The 19625-nt window shown below is 41.4% G+C and overlaps 1 protein-coding gene across 1 annotated transcript in view; it reads right to left on the bottom strand.

The window, feature by feature from the left end:
* Positions 1-625: 625 nt before the first annotated feature.
* LOC144773339 (amine oxidase [flavin-containing] A-like) overlaps positions 626-19625 on the bottom strand; it is an 898284-nt gene continuing 879284 nt past the window's right edge. The window contains exons 13-15 of the mRNA XM_078658305.1: positions 14935-15046; positions 9143-9205; positions 626-1136 (exon numbers count right to left, since the gene is read on the bottom strand). Coding sequence (XP_078514431.1) covers positions 981-1136; positions 9143-9205; positions 14935-15046 — 331 coding nt within the window. The 3' untranslated portion in view covers positions 626-980. The remainder of the gene's footprint in view (positions 1137-9142; positions 9206-14934; positions 15047-19625) is intronic.

The raw sequence follows: 19625 nt of genomic DNA, 5'->3' as shown, positions 1-19625 counted from the left end.
CGTTTTAGTAGCCTCATAATAGTGAGTATTTAAGAAAATAAAATAAGGCTCTAAACCCATGGCTTGCAGTTTGCAAGCTGCTCCTTGATGCTGATCGACAGCTCACTGTGCTATAACTGCAAGTAACAAATAGATCACTTTGGTAAAAGAGTAACCCACTCACCTATCTACATAAAATACAAATCTGTTATCTGAATTTTACACAAGATGCTTTGCAGAACACACACTTAAACCTCAATACTATTTTAGGAGTACAAACTGTAGCTAGACAAAAGACAATGTTAGGTTACCATTGTTTTTATACCCCTGAGATGTGCTGGGTCCACAAAAATCTCTGCAGGAGTTGCTTTAACCCCATAAGATATTTTAGAATGTAGGCTCTGTGACAAATAGGCCAAAACAGATTTACTTTCATGTTTGTCCCTCCACCCCATTCCTATGCCACCCCTTGACCCCCAATTCATGGTAATGTTCTAACCAGTTTTCAATTCCAACACATGGCTGAGGGGAAAAATTTGGAAAAGCACATTTTTGAGACTGACAACAATCACTGTTAAGCCACTCAAATAAATGCAGGAAAAAAGACACAAGAACACGCTTTTCAATGGTAACTGACAATGCACAGACAATTTATTTATGGATAAACACAGCCCAAAAAGTTAATTTGTTCAATGTTGGCGTCCTGTAGTGTGCAGTCTCTGATCCCTTTGAGGTTTTTGCTCTTAAAATGTTCACACTCTATTACGAGGAATGAAACAAATGTATTAAAATCTGAAGAAAATGATCCTTTGATACATAGCTTGAAAGCAAAGTTAACTTTGACTTACTTATTACGTTCCACCCAAACATTCCGACACACGCAAATGTCTTCAACACGGATTACCTAAATACATGGTATTTTGCGTAGGCTGCATCATTTAAAGTGGATAGGTGCTAGTTGAAACTTCAGACCCTGCTGTATAGCAAACCAAGCAGCGTGTTCAGTTCCTAACCAATAATCCCCTTTTGTGAGCTATGAGTCCAGCAACGACAGCCAACGTCACAGCAAGAGAAAATCCACAGAACTTCAATAGGCCCTGCACCGACGGAAGGTTCTTCTCCCAAAATGTTGTAGGGAAGGGCAGCCCCGGCACGTCCTGAGAAAAAATAGCTACTATTAGAAATCAATTCATCTGACTGAAAGTATTCTTTACTACTGTAGCTCTCTGAGTTTTAAAGCCCAGCACGTAATCTGTTTTCCAATATACACGAAAACTAGGCTCATTTTGGTTTAACTTAGTATATATCTGTGAAGAGCCCCACAAGCTGGGTAATATAACAGACTGTAAACATCTTGGCGGGAATGCTTAAGCTTGCTTTCAGGTGTCAGGGTGCGGGTGGTGTTAACAGTTTGACATTCTCTCTGTCACCTTGCATGGGGATTTCTCAAATGCTCTGGCAGGTGTTGGGTGCTCTTCTGATTCCTCCAAATTGATATCCTTAGTGGGTCAATAATTGTGCAATAGGTTTAACTTAGGGTCTGTTGTATGGATGGAGTGCAAGAGTGGATGCACAGGATACTCTACTGGGAAAGTACACCATCAAAGGCCTGTGCTGGAACAGTAGTCCAAGCGGGTTTGGGGGTTGGTATAGTTCCCCATTACGGTCCCTGTGTTGGACTAGTACTCCACTCCGTGTCCTATATTAGAAAGAACCCAACTGGAGGTCCTAGTATGCCACCAAAGGTTTTGTGTTTGAATAAAATTCTACCCAAGATCCGAGGTCAAGAGCTACAAGTGCTGGTAACACTGGGTAAAGCTTTCCATTTCAATCAGACAGCACGCACGTGTATGGGCCGAAATTCATCATATCTTTCTTTGCCTGAAACAAATACAGCTAAAACAGAAGTGATTGTGGACAGGTGTAGGGACAAAGTATTGATGGAGCAGGGTTTTCCGCAACTAAAACCTACTCGGATTAAAGCTTCCATGGTGTGAAAATCATTAACAAAGTTTTGAGACTAATCGTAAAATTATTCATCTATGGTTTGTAAAAAAAGAAATAAAAAGGTCTGGGAAAATGGCACAGTGGTAAAGTAGGTCACAAATGATTGCTGTACCATAAGCAAATATGGGAACATTTGTTTATTGATTTTACTAAGAAATATTAATTATAAATAATGGCTTCATAATGATTATGTTCTCCTCAGACTAATGTAAGAAGCGAAATTAAATTATGGAATGAAGAACTAAATGTTGTTTATTTTTGCTAGAGGAACCTGCACGTTTTACAAAAGAAGGCTTCAACACTGATAGTAGGGTTAGTTTTGCTTTAGAAATATATAAATGCAGAAAGATTTATTTTATTCTTCATAGACGACTATTGTGTTCTTTCTGCTCGAATGGCTGCTACGCGTCCAGTATATCTACGATGCTTCCTACTGTCTAAGGAAATTGTACTTTTATGAATAACTGTGCTGGTAAATTTTTCAAAATACAATACGAATATGCGTTGGGTTGAGAAAGGAGAAGATTTGATTTCTGCTGCAGAAGGACGATGATGACAGCATGAAAACAAGGGACGTTTGAAAGTAAAGAGCGACGGAAGTGGTGTGACTTAACGCCCTATGCTTAAAAAACAATGGGAGAGAGACAGCTCTGATTTTTTTACAAGAATGGGCCTGAACTGATTAACATTAGGGTATAACAGTTAGCGTTAGATACTTGGGGTGTCAGTTCCATGTCGAAGCTTGGCGAGGTTAGATGAGGTGCGGCTGCTGGAGATGGTCAAGACATTTCCATGTGAGCTGATTCATTGAGGTCCTATGACCTATGCTGTCTGCAAGCTGACTCTTTAACTTTATTCCTCATACCTTGTGAGGATTGCCCAGCTTTCCCTTCCAACCGGAAGCCGCAAGCCGGAAACTATAGTCTTCTAGTATCGTATGAAATTCTGGATTTATGTTGATCTAGGATGCTCTTTTGTCTCTTACTCTGCCACTCAACTCAAGCTCTTTAATTGAGATGGTATTGTGATTACCTGAATTTGTGATCTTGTATGAGAATTCAGATTCAAAGCTGTACCTTTGTTTGACCATTTTATATGCTTTCAAAACAAAATAGATAAAAAGCAAAGTAACAGATAAACTGAGTCTGTCATTATTCATTAGTTTAAAGAGGAGAATAATAAATAATAGTATATAAAGGTTTAAATATATAAATATTCCTTTTGTTCTAGGTCCTCATAAGGGGAATATATCATCTAAATTTGTTGCCTAATCCCTGTCAAACTCTCCAATCTGTCTGAGTGCCTGATGAAATATGGGCCAAATGTTAGTTGTATGAATAGAAGTACTTTACAGAAGTAGGAAATCGTAAACTGTCTTTAGCGCGTGGTATAAACGTTTATACATTCTGCTTGGGTTAGCAGAAACTCTTTTTCCTTCTGTGCCTATATATATATATGGAACGCTTTTGCTTGTCCAGTTGAAGGCTTCTGCCGAAACGCGCAGACCGTCCTTTTTGTTTGCACATGGTGTCAGAGAAAAAATAAAAATTACCTGAAAGAAACTTGCCATGCTGTGGAATCCCTCTGTGCCGTGGAGACTATAGGTGGGGGACCTTACCGAGTTGCTTTAAGTATATATATATATATATATATATATATATATATATATATATATATATATATATATATATATATGTGTGTGCAATGAAAAATATGAAAGGTTTAAAGTTAGTTATAGTTAGGAAATCCTCATTTATTATTTGTAGACAAAAACAGACAAACTACACAAATATTAGAAATACTAAGGTTATGGTTATAATATAAAGTTATATTTGCACCCCTAGAAAACTCACTATAACTTGCAGCACCGAGTCAGGAGGCCTGCAAGTTATAGTAAGTTTTATGTGGGGCGCAAATTATAACTTTAATTAATAACTAATGTTTATGTAGTTTAAGTTGGTTTTGTATAAAATTAATAAATAAAGTTTTCCTAACTAAAACCAATCTTTAACCTTTGGTTTTTCACTGAATTTCAAAATTAAATTGTCTTTCAAATCATAGAGGGTAGTGTAGAGTGTCGTAGAGTACAGTGGAATAGTGTGTCGTAGAGTGTAGTGTAGTATAGTGGAGTAGCGCACCGTAGAGTGGAGTATAGTAGAGTGGAGTGGCATAGAGTGCAGTGCCACAGAGTGGAGTGCTGTAGAGCTTTGTGTCGTAGAGTATTGTGGCGTACAGTGGTGTGGCAAATAGTTTTGCGACATACAATGTCATGGTGTATTGTGGAGTGGCTCGTCATAGAGTAGAGTGGAGATACGTGTCATAAAGTGGCATGTCAGAGTATCTTAAAGAGGATGGGCATAAACTGGAGTGCCCAAGAATAGAATGGGATGTCGTCGAGTGAAGTGGCATGATGTACAGTAGAGTGGCATGTTGCAGAGTGGAATGGTATGGAGTATTGTATTGTACAGTGTGGTGACGTGTTATAGAGAGGAGTGACGTGTCATAGAGTTAAGTGGCGTGTCGTACAATGGAGTACAGTGTAACAGCATAGAGTGGAGTGTCTTAGAGTGGAGTATTGTACAGTGTCATGGCATAGAGTGCCATGGCGTAGAGTGAAATGGCAGAGTGGAGTGGCATAGATTGGAGGGGCATAGAGTGGACTGTTGTAGAGTGGAGTGGTGTAAAGTGGAGTGTCGTGTTGTAGAGTAGAGTGATGTGTCATACAGTGGATGGCATGGAGTGTCGTAGAGTGGAATGCAGTTTCGTAGAGTGGAGTGCCATGTCAATGAGTGGAGTGGTGTCCCATAAATTTAGTTTAGTGGCTTGTCATAGAATGGAGTGTCATACAGTGTGTTGGAGTGTAGGGGGTAGAGTGGACTTGCGTAGAGTGGAGTGGTGTTTATTAGAGTGGAGTGGCATGTCATAGAGTGGAATGAAGTGGGGTTTCATAGAGTGAGATAGAGTGGAGGGGCATAAAGTGGAGTAGAGTGTTGTAGAGTGGAGTCGGACAGAGTGAAGTGGTGGTCGTAGAATAAAGGGGGATGGTGTGTCATAGAGTGAAGAATCGTAGAGTGTCTTAGAGGGGAATGGTGTATAGTGGAGTGCCCTAGAATAGAGCGGCATGTTGTAGAGTTTAGTGGTATGTCATACAGTGCAGTGGTGTGTTGTACAGTGCAGTAATATGGAGTGTTATAGAGTGGAGTGTCAGGTCGCAGAGTACAGGGGAGTGACGTGTCGTACAGTGTCACAGAGTGCCTTAGAGTGGTGTAGAAGTGGCGCAGAATGGACTGGCATGCCGTAGAGTGGAGTGGCATGTCGTAGAGTGGAGCAGTGTGTGTCCTACAGTGGAGTGGCGAGTCATATAGTGGAATGGCATGTCGTGGTGTGCTGTGGCATTGAGTGGAGTGTCATAGACTAGAGTGGCTTGTCGTAAAGTGGGATGTCAGACAGGTGTGGTGTGTCATAGAGTGTCTTTGTTCATATATAAAAAAAAATTAGATTTCAATAGATACTGAGGAGTGGAGTGGCATGTCGTAGAGTGGAGTGGCATGTCATAGAGGGATGTTTCGTAGAGTGTCTTAGAGTAGAGGGACATAGCGTGGAATGGCATAGAGTGGAGTGGCATTTTATAGAATGAAGTGGCATCTTGCAGAGTGGAGTAGAGTGTTGTAGAGTGGAGTGGGGTGCCGTAGAGTAGAGAAGCATGTCAGAGTGGAATAGAGTGGCTTGTCATAGAGACAAGTGGAGTGGTATAGCATATACTGCCATAGAGTGGAGGAGCATAGAGTAGAGTATTGTAGAGTAGGGTGGTGTCAGAGAGTACCGGGGGCATGTCATACAGTGTCTCTGAGTGAAGTGGTGTAGAACAGAGTGCCATGTCGCAGAGTGGAGTGCTGTGTCGTACAGTCCAATGGCGTGAGGTGTTGTACAGTTAAGTTGTGTCTTGTACAGTGAGTGGAGTTGTATGGCATACAGTGGAGTGGAGTGCTGTGTCCTGGAGTTTTTATTGTCATTGTTTTATTTATTTTTTATTTCAATAGTTACCTCAATAGTTTCCAGGGAGAACTGCTTACTTCGTAAACATTTTTGAAAATATATAGAACACAAAAAATACTTTCCCCTACCTATAGAGACTTTGCCAAAGTGCTTAATTTCTTCTGATTGATTAACAAACCAGTAATAAGCTTTATTAAAAGTTCAAACTCAGAACAAAGTCAAAATGTGGTCTAAAGAATATGCCTGCATTTTCATTTTGGAGAGGGTTTCATTAGTCAATATTATTTAGTTTTGTCATCGCTATGTGTCCCTTTATACCACTAAATGACTGCATTATACTGTGACCCAATATACCACTAAGTGTTTTCCCTTATTACTTAAAAACTACTGAACTAATATTCTTCAAATAACAAAAAAAGCCCTTTCGCATCATGATCTATATTTCTCCTAAACATCATGAAAATCTGCTCAGCCATTTTGCTACTACGCCCGTCTAAAAATAGTATGCAAAATGCAGTGGTGAAAAAATGTGTTTTGGGAACTCTCCCCATTTTTCTTTGCACCCCAACTAATCACCACAAAACTTAGCATCTTTGGTCAATGTAGAAAAAAGAATAGGTCTGAAAGGTTTTGTGGAGATTCGTCAGAGGGTTGCAAAGTTATTACCAATCAAAATCCAAGGAGTTCCTATTTCTCTGAATCCTAATTTTAACTACAGTGTGGCTACCTCCAATCTGTAATACATTCATATATATATATATATATATATATATATATATATATATATATATATATATATATATATATATATATATATATATATATATATATATTATCTCTCCCATAGTCCCTTTTACCTTCACTCCATATCTCCTTTTCTTCTTTTATTTCTACCCCTTCCTGATCCGTGAACCCTGAAAACACCCCATATGTCCCTAAACATCCTTTACCTCCCGTTACCGCTGCCCACCCATTAACCTTAAAAAAACGTACCTCTCTGCATATCTATCCGCTGCTCAGCCCTAAAAAACTCCCTGAGCATTTCTTTACCTGCTCATAAATGCTAAGAGCCATTTCCTTAACCCTCAAATACCACCCCCTTTTTTTTTAACTTACATTAAAAATATGTCATAAAAAAATACTTCTCTATATGGTAAAGTACTGTGTTGTAAACAGGCCGCAAAAGTGGCACATGTAGCACTGACGGGCATTTACCAACCTGTGCTGTACTGTCCAGCGCAGTAACGAATGTGTGTTAAACGTCAAACACCCTCCCCCAATTGTCCTACAGTGGAATTGTACTATACTGGGGAATCATTTTGCCTTAATACACTCTATTGTACTATAGGAGAATATTCTGTAGAATTGCATCCTTTCACAATGTCATAAAAAATAACATTCAGTTGGATTTCCTGTTATAGAAGTGCATTTGGCAAGGGGCATCAGTTTTAACATGTGTCCAATTTCCAGCAAACGCCGCACAAAAACAGGGCCGCTGAGTAGCTCTAGCTATACAAAGAATTCTCTGCAAACAAATACAGGATTGTGCCTCTGGAGACATGTGGGAAGAGTTCCTAAATTCCTTGCAGGGTAACGCATGATAATAAAGCAATTCAAAATTTTTTCTCTCTGGGCCTGTGGAGCTTGAGTTAATGAACAATAGTCATTTTCAGAGGATATTTCAGAATTAGGAGAAAACAGTCCTCTGACTTCTATAGGATCTGTGATTTATTTTTTTCTTTGTTATCCGGGACGATATATAGATTGAACCATTGTTTTGCATTTTAGGCCATCCTTTGCATTCAATGACCGATGTATAGAGGATATTGGCACTGACTGGCCAGTGTAATAAGCACTGCAAAGCCAAAAGATAGTAAGTGTCTATGGTGAGGGGTGGGAAATAAAGAAGCAGAGTAAGGAAATAAAAGGGAGAAGTGTGAGAAATACAAAAAAGGAAAGTGGTAAAAGAAAGTAAAGTAGGGAAGAGGGGTAAGAAGGAGAAGATGGAAAGTAGAGTGAAGGCAGGAAGATGGCTAGGAGGGGAAGAAATGACCTGTGTATATATGTCTGCATTCTGTGATTGCATGTGTGCCTGCATGTGTGTTGGCTGTGGTCTGAATGTCATGGGTGCGTGTCTGTGTCATATCTGCAAGTGCATTTTCTTTGTCTCATGATATCGGAGCTAGTCGGGCCCCTGTGAAGTAGGCAGTGCCAGTGGATGATGGCACGGATCATAGGTAGGGGGTTGGGTATGGGAGAGGGGGAGGACACGGGGAAAGTGGGTATTAAAAAAATAAAATAAAATCGTACCTTTTCGTCGCTTTCTCGCTGTATCTCTCTCCCGTAGTCCTCCCTCGCATGGCCACTGGAAGCACAACCAGGCTCACAGTCAGCCAAATACAATGTTGCCTTATCAGCACCGTGACTGGTTTGAGCACCGTGTTTCGGCGCTCAGACGCTGACTGGAGGCCTGGCCATGTTCTCCACGTAGACTGCAATGGAGCCTCCATGGAGAACATGCAAAGTGCACAAGACTGTTTTGGGTGGTCCGAGAAGGCTGGCCAAGCAGTCATTGCACACTTAGGAGGGTGCTGCCTACCACTCCTCATCTTCCCCTGCCCCCTCACGCAAAGCTGTGTAAGTAGGAAAAAAATGAAATGATATTTACGCAATATTATAATTTTATTTTCCCTTTGTTTCACAGCAAAAAAGCAGTGAGGCGACACTCCGCCGCCATAGCAGAGGCGCCGCCACTGAGCAGTGCCGGGCCTTATTTAGAGCTTGGAATACGGGTACTCTATCACAAGCATGCCGGATATCCCATCCATTGTATTATAAGTGCATTAAAGCCTATGTCACTCATAATACGTCAGACAGGATATCTGCCACATTTTGACAGAGTATGCCGTCTTCCAAACCCTAAATAACGTCCTAAATGCCTATTCAGAACTGCCTAATATGCACAAAGAGACTTAAGCACCATGTTTATCTTTTGGGGAAATAGTGAATTCAAATAAGTGAGATGTATTCCATTAGGCATACACTGTCACACGTGATGCTCATTACTGGCCAGTAGTATTTCACTACTAACATTTGACTTGTACACTGCTCTACTTTATTGTGACATAAATGGTTTAATATCATATAAAGGGATACGCACCAATGACTCTGGTTCTGGTTTCCAGATTTCCGCCTTCGAAATTTTCCCCATGCTGCACAGTATCTGAAATAATATGTTAAGCAGTTAAACTATATCAAGCATGACAGTAGCCGTTTAAAAAAACATATGTTATGCAGTAACTTACTCGGAACAACAAAAGCTATTTTACATTCAAACTTTGGAGCAATATAATATAACACAAACACTGAGTTCACAAATAGCAGCATTCTGTATTATTTTGCTGTGGAAATTTGAAATACCCTCTTCAAAACATAAATCATGCTGAGGAATCTCATAAATGAATGGAAAATATAAAGTTTTTGGGATTCAAATTTAGGAATAATTTGTAATTGGAAATATACTGTTAGGTCATTCATTTATTATCCACATTCCTAATATTGCATGTAATGTAATGTAACATGGCAACATTGATTCCAGACTAGAAAGTGACTTTGAGGCTTAATATCGTGGAGATTAGACTGATTTTTGTCAAGATATTGCCCACAATTATAAATGTATGCATTGGCATTTATCTTCCTCGTTTTACACCATGTGCTTTGTAATTATCTAATTTGGGATGTATAGAAAGGACAAATATTGAATTATTCATTATAACCATTAACCAGGCTTTGGTTCCCTGATTCCGCAGTGCTATGCAACTTTTATCTCTACAATATGAAACTGCTTTATATTAATATATGGGTTTGTAGCTATCAGCACCCTCTTTTGGGATTTTTAATATTGTTTCTGGCTTATAAAATAATTTTTGTATTCAGGTCTATTTCTATTAGCATTCACATTTGTATTTTAAGTCCTTAAATGATTGTTCCTAGACATACATCAGATCTGGAAGAGCATACAATTTAATAGAATGTTTTAATTTTTGTTTTTATTGAATGTAGTGGTTAGGAGTGTTCTTAACATCCGGATGTAGTGAGATGTTTTATTCAATTTTGTTAAAGTTAATCCTCTTTAGTTGTTATAAAACTTGACATTTTCAACACTATGGCCAAGATGTATGAAGATATTTTTGTAGCAGGCTGCCCTCGTGCCCCTGCGCGAGGACTCTCTGTTGTGTCATGGCTAGTGCTGCCCTCCTGGCTCGCGCCGTGATGCTGCGTGTATTCTGACAGTTGGTGTTTGACAGTTAATGAATTCCGTTCATGTTTTACTGACCGATGCCCCGCATCGCTGAGTGATCTGGGTTTACAAATAAAACTCATTGAATTCTACTCACGTTTCATCCCAGACTATGCCACGAAAGTACGACTAATCTCTAACCTGCTAAAGAAAGAAATAGATTTTGTTTGGAACAAAGAGTGTGAAGGTGCATTCTCAAAGTTGAAGACTCAACTTAGCCATGTCAAAGCTTGACAATCTTATGATCCAGCGCTACCCTGCAAATTAACAGTTGACGAGAGTAACTATGGGTTAGGGGCAGTGTTAACCCAGAATGTTGGCAAACTGGAACACACCATAGGTTTTGCCACCAGGTTTCTGAGAGAGACGGAAATCCAAAACTTTGTCATTGGAAAAGAATTATTAGCATGCTGGTGTGCTATTGAAAAATTCAAATGCTATCTCTGGGGTAGGAATTTCAGGTTTCAAACTGAACACAAGCCCCTTGTGTCCATCCTAGGAAGTTCCAATTTCTGTGGCAGCACACCACCATTGCAAGACTTTCTTCAAGGCTCCTCCAATTCCAATTCAATGTTGAACACATACCTGGGGGTAAGAATGTACGAGCAGATGCTCTGTCATGGTTGCTGTTTCCAGGTAACAACACAGGCTGTCTTGAGAAATCTAATAATAAAGATGAGCTTGAAGACTGCTTAGTTACCACATTAGAATTGCACGTTAAATGAATATGATTAGAGAGAGGCAATGCAAAATGATGAGACTCTAAAATGTGTCAAGAAGTACATTGCAGAAGGGTGGCCCAGAGAGGAAAGTGTAAGTCTGGACATCCAACCGTTTGTTAAAGTATGTGATGAATTGTCTGTTGAGTATGACCTCGTCATCAGACAAAAGAAGGTTATACCCCCTTCACCCACAGGGATATACTTTTGTCCGATGCACATCAAGGTCATCTTGGTACCACTCTCACCAAACGCAGAGTGCATGAGTAATTTAGGTGGCCCCAAATGGATAGAGACATTGACAGTATGGAACATGACTGCCCCATTTGTGCCAGTGGCAAGAAAACCTTACGGGTCTCCAATCCACCCTTCACATCCTTTCCTCTTCCTGATGAACCCTGGGAGAAACTGGGTATTGCTGTTCTGGGTCCATTCCATGCCTTACCCCTACAGTGTCGGTTCGCCATAGTTTTGGCAGACTACTACTCTAGGTGGCCCAAAGTTAAATTTACTGCCAAGGCTGACTCTAATGAAATTCTGGAATTCATGAAAGAGGTGTTCATGCAGTAGGGTTTTCCAAAATCCTTAGTATCAGTATCAGACAATGGGGTCCAATTTGTGCTGTCCGAAGTTGAGTATTTTCTCAGAGAAACCTCCATTAACCACCTCAAGTGTTCTCTCTATTACGGGGAACATCCTTTACAACGTGGATTTTACTCCGCAAGGCTTTCACAACGCGTCCGTTACAACGCAAGTCGTAACCACGACTTGCGCTGGAGGGGGCTAGAGGATTAAGAATAGTATATTTACTATTCCAACACCTTCCCTAGTGTCCACAGGGACTGGTGTTAGAATAGTAAATTATACTATTCTCAATCCGTGCCCCAACGCAAGTCGTGGTAACGACTTGCGTTGTAAGGGATGCGTTGTGAAAGCACGCGTTGTAATGGAACGCGTCGTAACGTCGTACATCCCTCTATTACTCCCAAACAAACGGTCTAGTAGAAAGGCACAGTGATTGGTGACTGTATACGGTGAGCTATCTCTCACAACAAGGTCATACCTGTTGCGGTCAGAACGATGTGATAGTTCTACAGAACCACGACAAACTCATCCATTGGTGTGTCACCTTTCAAATTGCTCAAAAGGAGGAAGGCATTTTCTCAGACCAGCATGGATGTCCAAATGGTTTAGAAACAGACTCTCTGCCCGAGAGTTAGATGAGACGGTAAGAAACAAGGTTGAATCTGCTCAAGCTAAGCAAAACGTATACTTTGACAAAATCAAACACGCTGCCTTCAAGAAATTTTTTGTGGGTGATGTTGTGAAGATAAAAAGATCAGAATTTGTACGAAAGGGTGACAGCATGTTTAGTCAACCTGTAATCATTGACAAAGTCTGTGGGAGTGCCACTTGTGTGAATTGTTGCAACTGGTGGAATATGAACAAGGTTGTGAGGATTCATGCACAGGTGCCTGACATCTCCCCACAAAGCTTGGATGCTGAAAAAAGCAGGTTTGCTAATGCTGAACCCTGTACCTCTGGCACTGATAACATCCCCATAAGTACTCCTAGAAGGAGTGAGAGGGACAACAGATTGCCTGTCAGAGTCAGGTAACCTATCTCTCTCTCTCCCTCTCTCTTTCTCTCTATCTTGTATCCCTTTCCCTGTTCTCTCTTTTAAGGAAAGAAGATATGTAGTAGGCTGCCCTCGTGCCCCTGCGCGAGGTCTCTGTCATGTCATTGCTCGTGCTGCCCTTCTGGCTCGCGCCGTGACGCTGCGTGTATTCTGACAGTTGGTGTTTGACAGTTAATGCATTTCGTTCATGTTTTTACTGACCGATGCCTCGTATCTCTGTGGGATATGGGTTTACAAATAAAAGTCATTGACTTTAACTTTATTGGCTCTGAAGAATTTACTACAATTTTGAATTCACAAATGGTGCAAATACCAAAATTCGGCAGTTTGCGAATGCAAAATGGCATTTCCTTATGTATAAAGGGCTTTGCATTCGCAATTTAGGTAATCACAATTTTTTTAATTACCTAAATTGCGAATGCAAATAAGGAGTCGCAATTTGCGAATCCCTAATGCACATGTAAGACGCCTTTTCCTAAATGCAAACTGTGCATTTAGGAAATGCTAATTACCATCTCTGCTCTCACATGCCCCGTGGACTACATGTGCACAATTTACATTTTGGGGGTTCTTCAGGGGGGGCTGAGGCCCCTGGGCACCCTTGGCTTTGCATTCACTAATTTGCGATTACCATTTAGGTAAGTGTAAATTAGCTAATTCAAAACCATTCACAACTATGGGCCTTTAAGCCCATAGGAACGAATGGAGTCACATTCCCTTATACAATTTGCTATTTACTGTACCGAGATTAGGTAACATTAAGGAATCACAAACTCTTTTGCGATTCCTACATACATTGCATTTTGCGATTTCCAAATAGTGATTGTTAGAACTGGGGGTCTCTAATTGGCTGAGGTAGGTACCTTAGCCCAAATAGGGACCCTTGGTTCTAAGTCAGAGAAAGGAAGAACACTTTCTCAGATAGCCTCTGCCTACCCCCTCTGTAGCTTGGCATGAGCAGCTAGGTTTATCTCCAAAGCAATGTGTAAAGTATTTACAACCATGCTCTCAGTAAACCAATGATAACACCACAAATGGGCTCCACAGGAATTTCATAAAAAACAATTATATGTTTATATAAAAAGATATACAATGAGACATCACAATAAAAATCCAACATATGCGTATTTGTAATATTTCACCTGGCCGGGTATTAGGCCAGCAAGCCCTTGTAAGTTCTTGCAGTATTAATGAGCAAATCTCGATGATCCAAAGCAGTCCTAATGCAATGCTATGCAGTTCGTAATGCAAGAATCAGGCACTTCGTAATGTAAAAAATATGCAGTTCGTTATGCAACAATCAGGCAGTTCGTAATGCCAAAATAATGCAATTCGTAATGCAACAATCAGGCAGTTTGTTATGCAAAATAATGCAATGCGTAATGCAACAATCAGGCAATTCGTAATGCACAAAGATTGTAATTCGTAATACAACAATCAGGCAGTTCGTTATGCAAAAATAATGCAATGCGTAATGCAACAACCAGGCAGTTCATAATGCAAAATTAATGCAACAATCAGGCAGTTCGTAATGCCAAAATAATGTACTCCGGCACTGATCGTGGTGCTCTGGACCGTCTCTATGCCACTCTTACTGACTCGCGGTCAGCTGCTCTTGAAGAGGATGGTAATTTCGCAAAACATTCATACATGGTTTTGGGGTTGCTATTAGGAAGGAAATGCCCCTTTCTAATAGCGACTCGCAATTCCTAAATAGAGAGTCGCAAATAAATTGCAAATCTCTAATTAGAAATTTACGTAGCAAAATACGGTCGTACATCTGGCCCTCTGTGTTCACCCTGCTTTGCGCCCAGACTGGGTTAGGCCTCCCCATGAAAATAGGTCCAATGAGATTTTGTCATACCTAACCCTCCTTATGCCAGGTGATTTGTCTCAGTGACTTTTGGACCCTAGAGTCCTCAGCAATGAGGTGACTGCATTGACAGACGCTGGGTGTATACAGAGCAGGCTAGTGTGATGTTGGAGCCTCCTCCAATCAGATGGTTTGCATTGGTGATTTTTGAGAAGTAGAATACTTGGCAAGTGGCTTCAGTCATTGACCGAACTAGTTAAAAGTGTATTACCATCTCAATCACACTCACACTGTAATTTCATAGAGCGGCCATACAGTAACACGTCGTCTGGTTGCTTGTTGTTCTGCATGTGTTACATTTTCTGCCAAATCTCTTTGTAAATGATATTGCCATAGATGAAGTAGAGGTAAATATTGCATGCTAGAGCAAATTAATTTTTCAAAGTCAACTCAATATTTAGCACTTGTCATATTTCAGTACCTCTCTAGCTGCTCTTTCTCCGGCTTGAACTGCGCCCTCCATGTAGCCACTCCACTGCGTCGCTGTTTCTGTTCCAGCAAAGTATATTCGGCCAACAGGCTCTCGAATTACCCTTTAAAACAATGCGCCAATGTCAAAAAAGGGAAAGCATTGCTTTGAGGAATGCATTGCACATCGTCACATTTTCTTAGAGCATCCCATGTGCTTTTTAGTACAAACGTGTGTAGTGAAATTTTAAAGAAAGGAACACGTATCAAAAAGTCATGAAACAAGCAGAAGTGCGTGTACAAGGACAGTAAAATAAAGTGCAATTGTCACTACTGAAGAAACTAAGAAAACAGTCATAAAATATAAATAAACCCGATCTGAACTATATTGAGGAGAAGAAAAGTCGGTAAGAAAAAATACAAAACACTGACAGGTGTGATATTGTTGAAGGAAGTTCAGTGTAGAATGAAGTAAAAGATGCCTAACTAGTTCAAACTGATTAAATTACATTTTAGAATTAACATCTGAATTTATAAAAAACTGTGACATACCGCTTGTCACTGCAAGATCACAGACATCCACGACAGCTTCAACACCCAGACCCGCCAGACAGCCACCGACAATGCAGACTCACCACCCACCAACCTCCTGGTCTCCTGGATCCACGTCAACGACCAAGACAAAATCAAACCCATGAACACCATCTACTCCGGATCACCTTCCGACCCTTATCCTCACCACATCTTCAACAAAGCAAACCACATCATCGCACCCCAACTCCGGAAGATCATCAACAGCTCCCTTGAGACCGCCACCTTCCGAGAAAGCTGGAAGCATGCCGAGATCAACGCCCTCGCAAGAAACCCACAGCGGACCCAAAGGACCTCAATAACTTCCGGCCAATCTCCCTTCTCCTGTTCCCAGCCAAAGTCATTGAGAAGATCGTCAACAGGCATCTGACCTGCTTCCTCGAAGAGAACAACATACTGGACCCATCTCAATCCGGATTCCGCAGCAACCACAGCACGGAAACCGTCTCCATCGCCTCCACTAATGACAAGAGGATCCTGCTGGATAATAGCGAAACCGCGGCACCCATCCTCCTGGACCTCTCGGCCGCCTTCGACACCGTCTGCAACCACACCCTAGATACACTCCTCCTTGACACAGGGATCCACGACAAAGCCCTGGACTGGATCACCTCCTTCCTTACCGACAGAACCCAGAGGGTCCGCCTCCCCCATTCCGATCCGAAGCCACCAAGATCGTCTGCGGCATGCCCCAAGGATAATCCCTCAGCCAAAAGCAGTTCAACGTCTACATGGCACCTCTTGCCAACATCATCTGATCGCACAACCTCATCATCGTCTCCTACACCGACGACACCTAGCTGATCCTCTCACTCACCAAGGACCCTGCCACTACCAAAACCAACCTCCACGCAGGAATGAAGGCAGTCGCCTAAAGCTAAACTCAGAGAAGACAGAGGTCCTCATCCTCGACTCCATCCCCTCTGCCTGGGACGACTCGTTGTGCCCGACCGCTCTGAGAACTGCATCGACACCCACCAACCATGCAAGCAACCTGGGGGTCATTCTGGGTTCATCACTCTCAATGAGCCAGCAAGTCAACGCTGTCTCCACCTCCTGCTTCAACACCCTCCACATGCTTCGCAAATCTACAGATGGATCCCCACCGGAACCAGAAGGATGGTCACCCAGGCCCTCGTCAGCAGCAGATTAGACAACTGCAAAACCCTGTACACAGGAACCTTGGCCAAACTCCAGAAAAGACTACAACGCAACAGAACCCCTCAGCACGCCTCATCTTTGACGTCCCCTGCCACACCCACATCACAGCCCACCTGAGAAACCTGCACTGGCTCACAGTCAACAAGAGGATCTCCTTCAAGCTCCTCACCCACGCTCACAAAGCACTCCACAATACCGGCCCAACATACCTCAACAAATGACTCACCTTCGACAACCTGAACCGCCAGCTTCGCTCCACCGACCTCGCCCTCGCCACTGTCCCACGCATCCACAGGATGACCATCGGCGGCAGATCATTCTGCTATCTCGCCGCCAAGACATGGAACACCCTCCGCACCCAACTGCGCCACATTCAGGACCTGCTGACCTTTAGGAGACGTCTCAAGACCTGGATGTTCGAGCAGTAGCTGCACCCCGCCTCCCCCAAGCACCTTTTGACCCTCATGGGTGATTAGTGAGCTATACAAATTATTGATTGATTGATTGAATAATCAGTCTTTCCAAACAGAGTTGTACAAAGATTAGTACATTTTAATATATTATTTTTTCGTTTTATGTATATTCATCATTTTCTATTTTTAAAATTTTCTTTTTATAGTTAATAACAATATAACCATTTCTATTGTAAGATCTCAATGTGCAGATGTACAAACAAGTTAACATATGCAAATGTATTATTTACAAATAAAATACATGGAAAGACATATGAGTAAATTCTATTGATTCATACCTATGACCCCAAAGGAAAAGATTACAACCTCAAATCAACCAATCTCACCAAACAAACCACACTCTCACAGTCAAAACAATCACTCGCGAAAGAAATAGGGGGGAAAAACCTCTATTTATTTATATGACATACACTAATACACTGATGAAAATCAAGCGATCTAAATAAATCACAGTTTATTTCACTTTGGTGTTGTCTTTAAAGGGTTCCCCATGATCTGGTCAACGTACATTTCAGTGGGTGTACATGACTACCACGTTCATCAGGACAACTCTTTTTAATTACTTTCAGATGAGTCGAAGGTGCTCCTCTGTTAGCACGACACGTAGTATGTAAACAAAGTTGATGCAATTGGTCTATATGTTGTGCAGGCCCTACTGTATAGCTCCCTATTGATTTGGGTAGAGTGTTAACGTTTTATGTCTCTGTATACGTCAAGGTTATATGTGAATGTGCTTATCCTTCAATTTATGCTTTATACATGCCCATTTAAGGCAACAATGTTCTCCGCTTTCTGATAGTTATGTGCTTGTTGCTTGCGGAAAACTGTGCGCCTGTCTCCTTGCCAGCATAGACAGGTCTGGTCTGTGCAGGCAGGGAGACAGACATGCAGTATTTGACAGGCCAGGATGGAGTACATGGAATTGGCAATGGAGGAGCAAAAGACCATCAGATCCAACTGTGTTTTTGGCATAAACCTCTCTTTTATGGGATTACAAGTTAAGAGTACTCTCAGTAATATGGAGTGTAGGGAGTGTGTTTAGTGGAACTGTATGTGTTGAGTATTGACCAGAAAGGACAAGTACATTGGATTATAGTGCACCACTTACTTCACTTTTTGTGAGGTTCCCTGGCGCAGAAGCCTGCGTGATATTTATCAGGCAGCACTAAGCCACTTTCTTTTGGCCTAATGCTGCCTGATAAATATCAGTCCCTTTAAAGCAGTGTTCTGCGTTAAAGGGGCGTGCAATGGGGGTTGCTGTGGGCGTTCCCAGCAACATTCATGGCCTTTTGACACTGCCCCAGATTTACGAGACATCATCAATCTGAGGCAGTGCCAAAAGCTTACGCCTCCCCAGGGGAGGCGTAAGGGAGGCACAACAGGGAGAAATATCTTTATTTCTCCTCGTTTTTCCTTTTTCTATGTGTGTTGCATTCTGCAGCACACGTAGAAAGAGGAAAAAGCTCTTGTGATTATTTTTGTACAGAAAGGTTTTCCTTCCTGTACAAAAATAATCTCCCCGCAACACAGGCACCCTTGCACCATTAGGCAAAGGTGCCTGCGTTGGGGCACAGCAGCCCATTGTATGCCGACACAGGGGAAAAGGACAGGAATTTGCCATATCTTATAGATATCTTATACGGCACATTCCTGCCTTTTTCTTTTGCTGCAGGGTAGCGCAGCAGGAAGGCCTGCTGCGCTTCCCTATGGCAAAACCTCATAAATGAGGTCCTGTGTTTCTTAAGGGATTTTGTATTTGTAGGCCATTTGGGGGCATGGCTTCACAAACCACACATTAGAACTATTGATGTTCTGTATTTAAGAAAATTACAATCCTCCACATGAAAAGGACCAAACTGTAGGACCAAATAGGTAAAGTTGAGATAAAGGAACTAATTAGGGTAATACAGATAAAGTATAGGAAATATGGGAGATAGCAGACACAGTTACACACAGAATACAACCTACACCTTTTAACATATGTGAAGCAGTGGAACTGTTGGAGTAAAATAAAAATTGATTGGGGTGTGCACCACAATTATGCAGCACCGTTTAAAAATTATTATTTAAGTTATTTTATTTTATTCCGAAATTAGCTTCCACATCCACAGCGACTTGCTTGAAGAAAAGTGCAGAACAGTAGAATTTTTTTAAGTAAATTCTAGAATAAATCATGAGGAATTGAAGTGGGACACTAGTGAATGACCAATCCAGTAGAGAGGCAGGTGGCATAGTGACAATTGTGCTGATAGAAAATTCAATAGAGAAAAACAAAAAGCTAATTTTAAACTGCTTAAGTATGAGAGATATGAACAATATCCAATCCGAGTTCCAACAGAGATAACCACTCAGCCTTAGGTTGACAAGTTGAGTCTGCTTAAGGTCACTGGCTTTATTGCAGCAGGACACTCTCTGATCTGTTAAATCTTTCAGTAGGTTCTATGGCAGGGGAAAGATCCACTAAAGACAGTATCAAACT

Source organism: Lissotriton helveticus, chromosome 8, assembly GCF_964261635.1.
Source record: "Lissotriton helveticus chromosome 8, aLisHel1.1, whole genome shotgun sequence".
Classification (NCBI taxonomy): Eukaryota; Metazoa; Chordata; class Amphibia; order Caudata; family Salamandridae; genus Lissotriton; species Lissotriton helveticus.
Note: the sequence above shows the minus strand (reverse complement) of the source record. Positions and strands in the feature narration are given on the sequence as shown.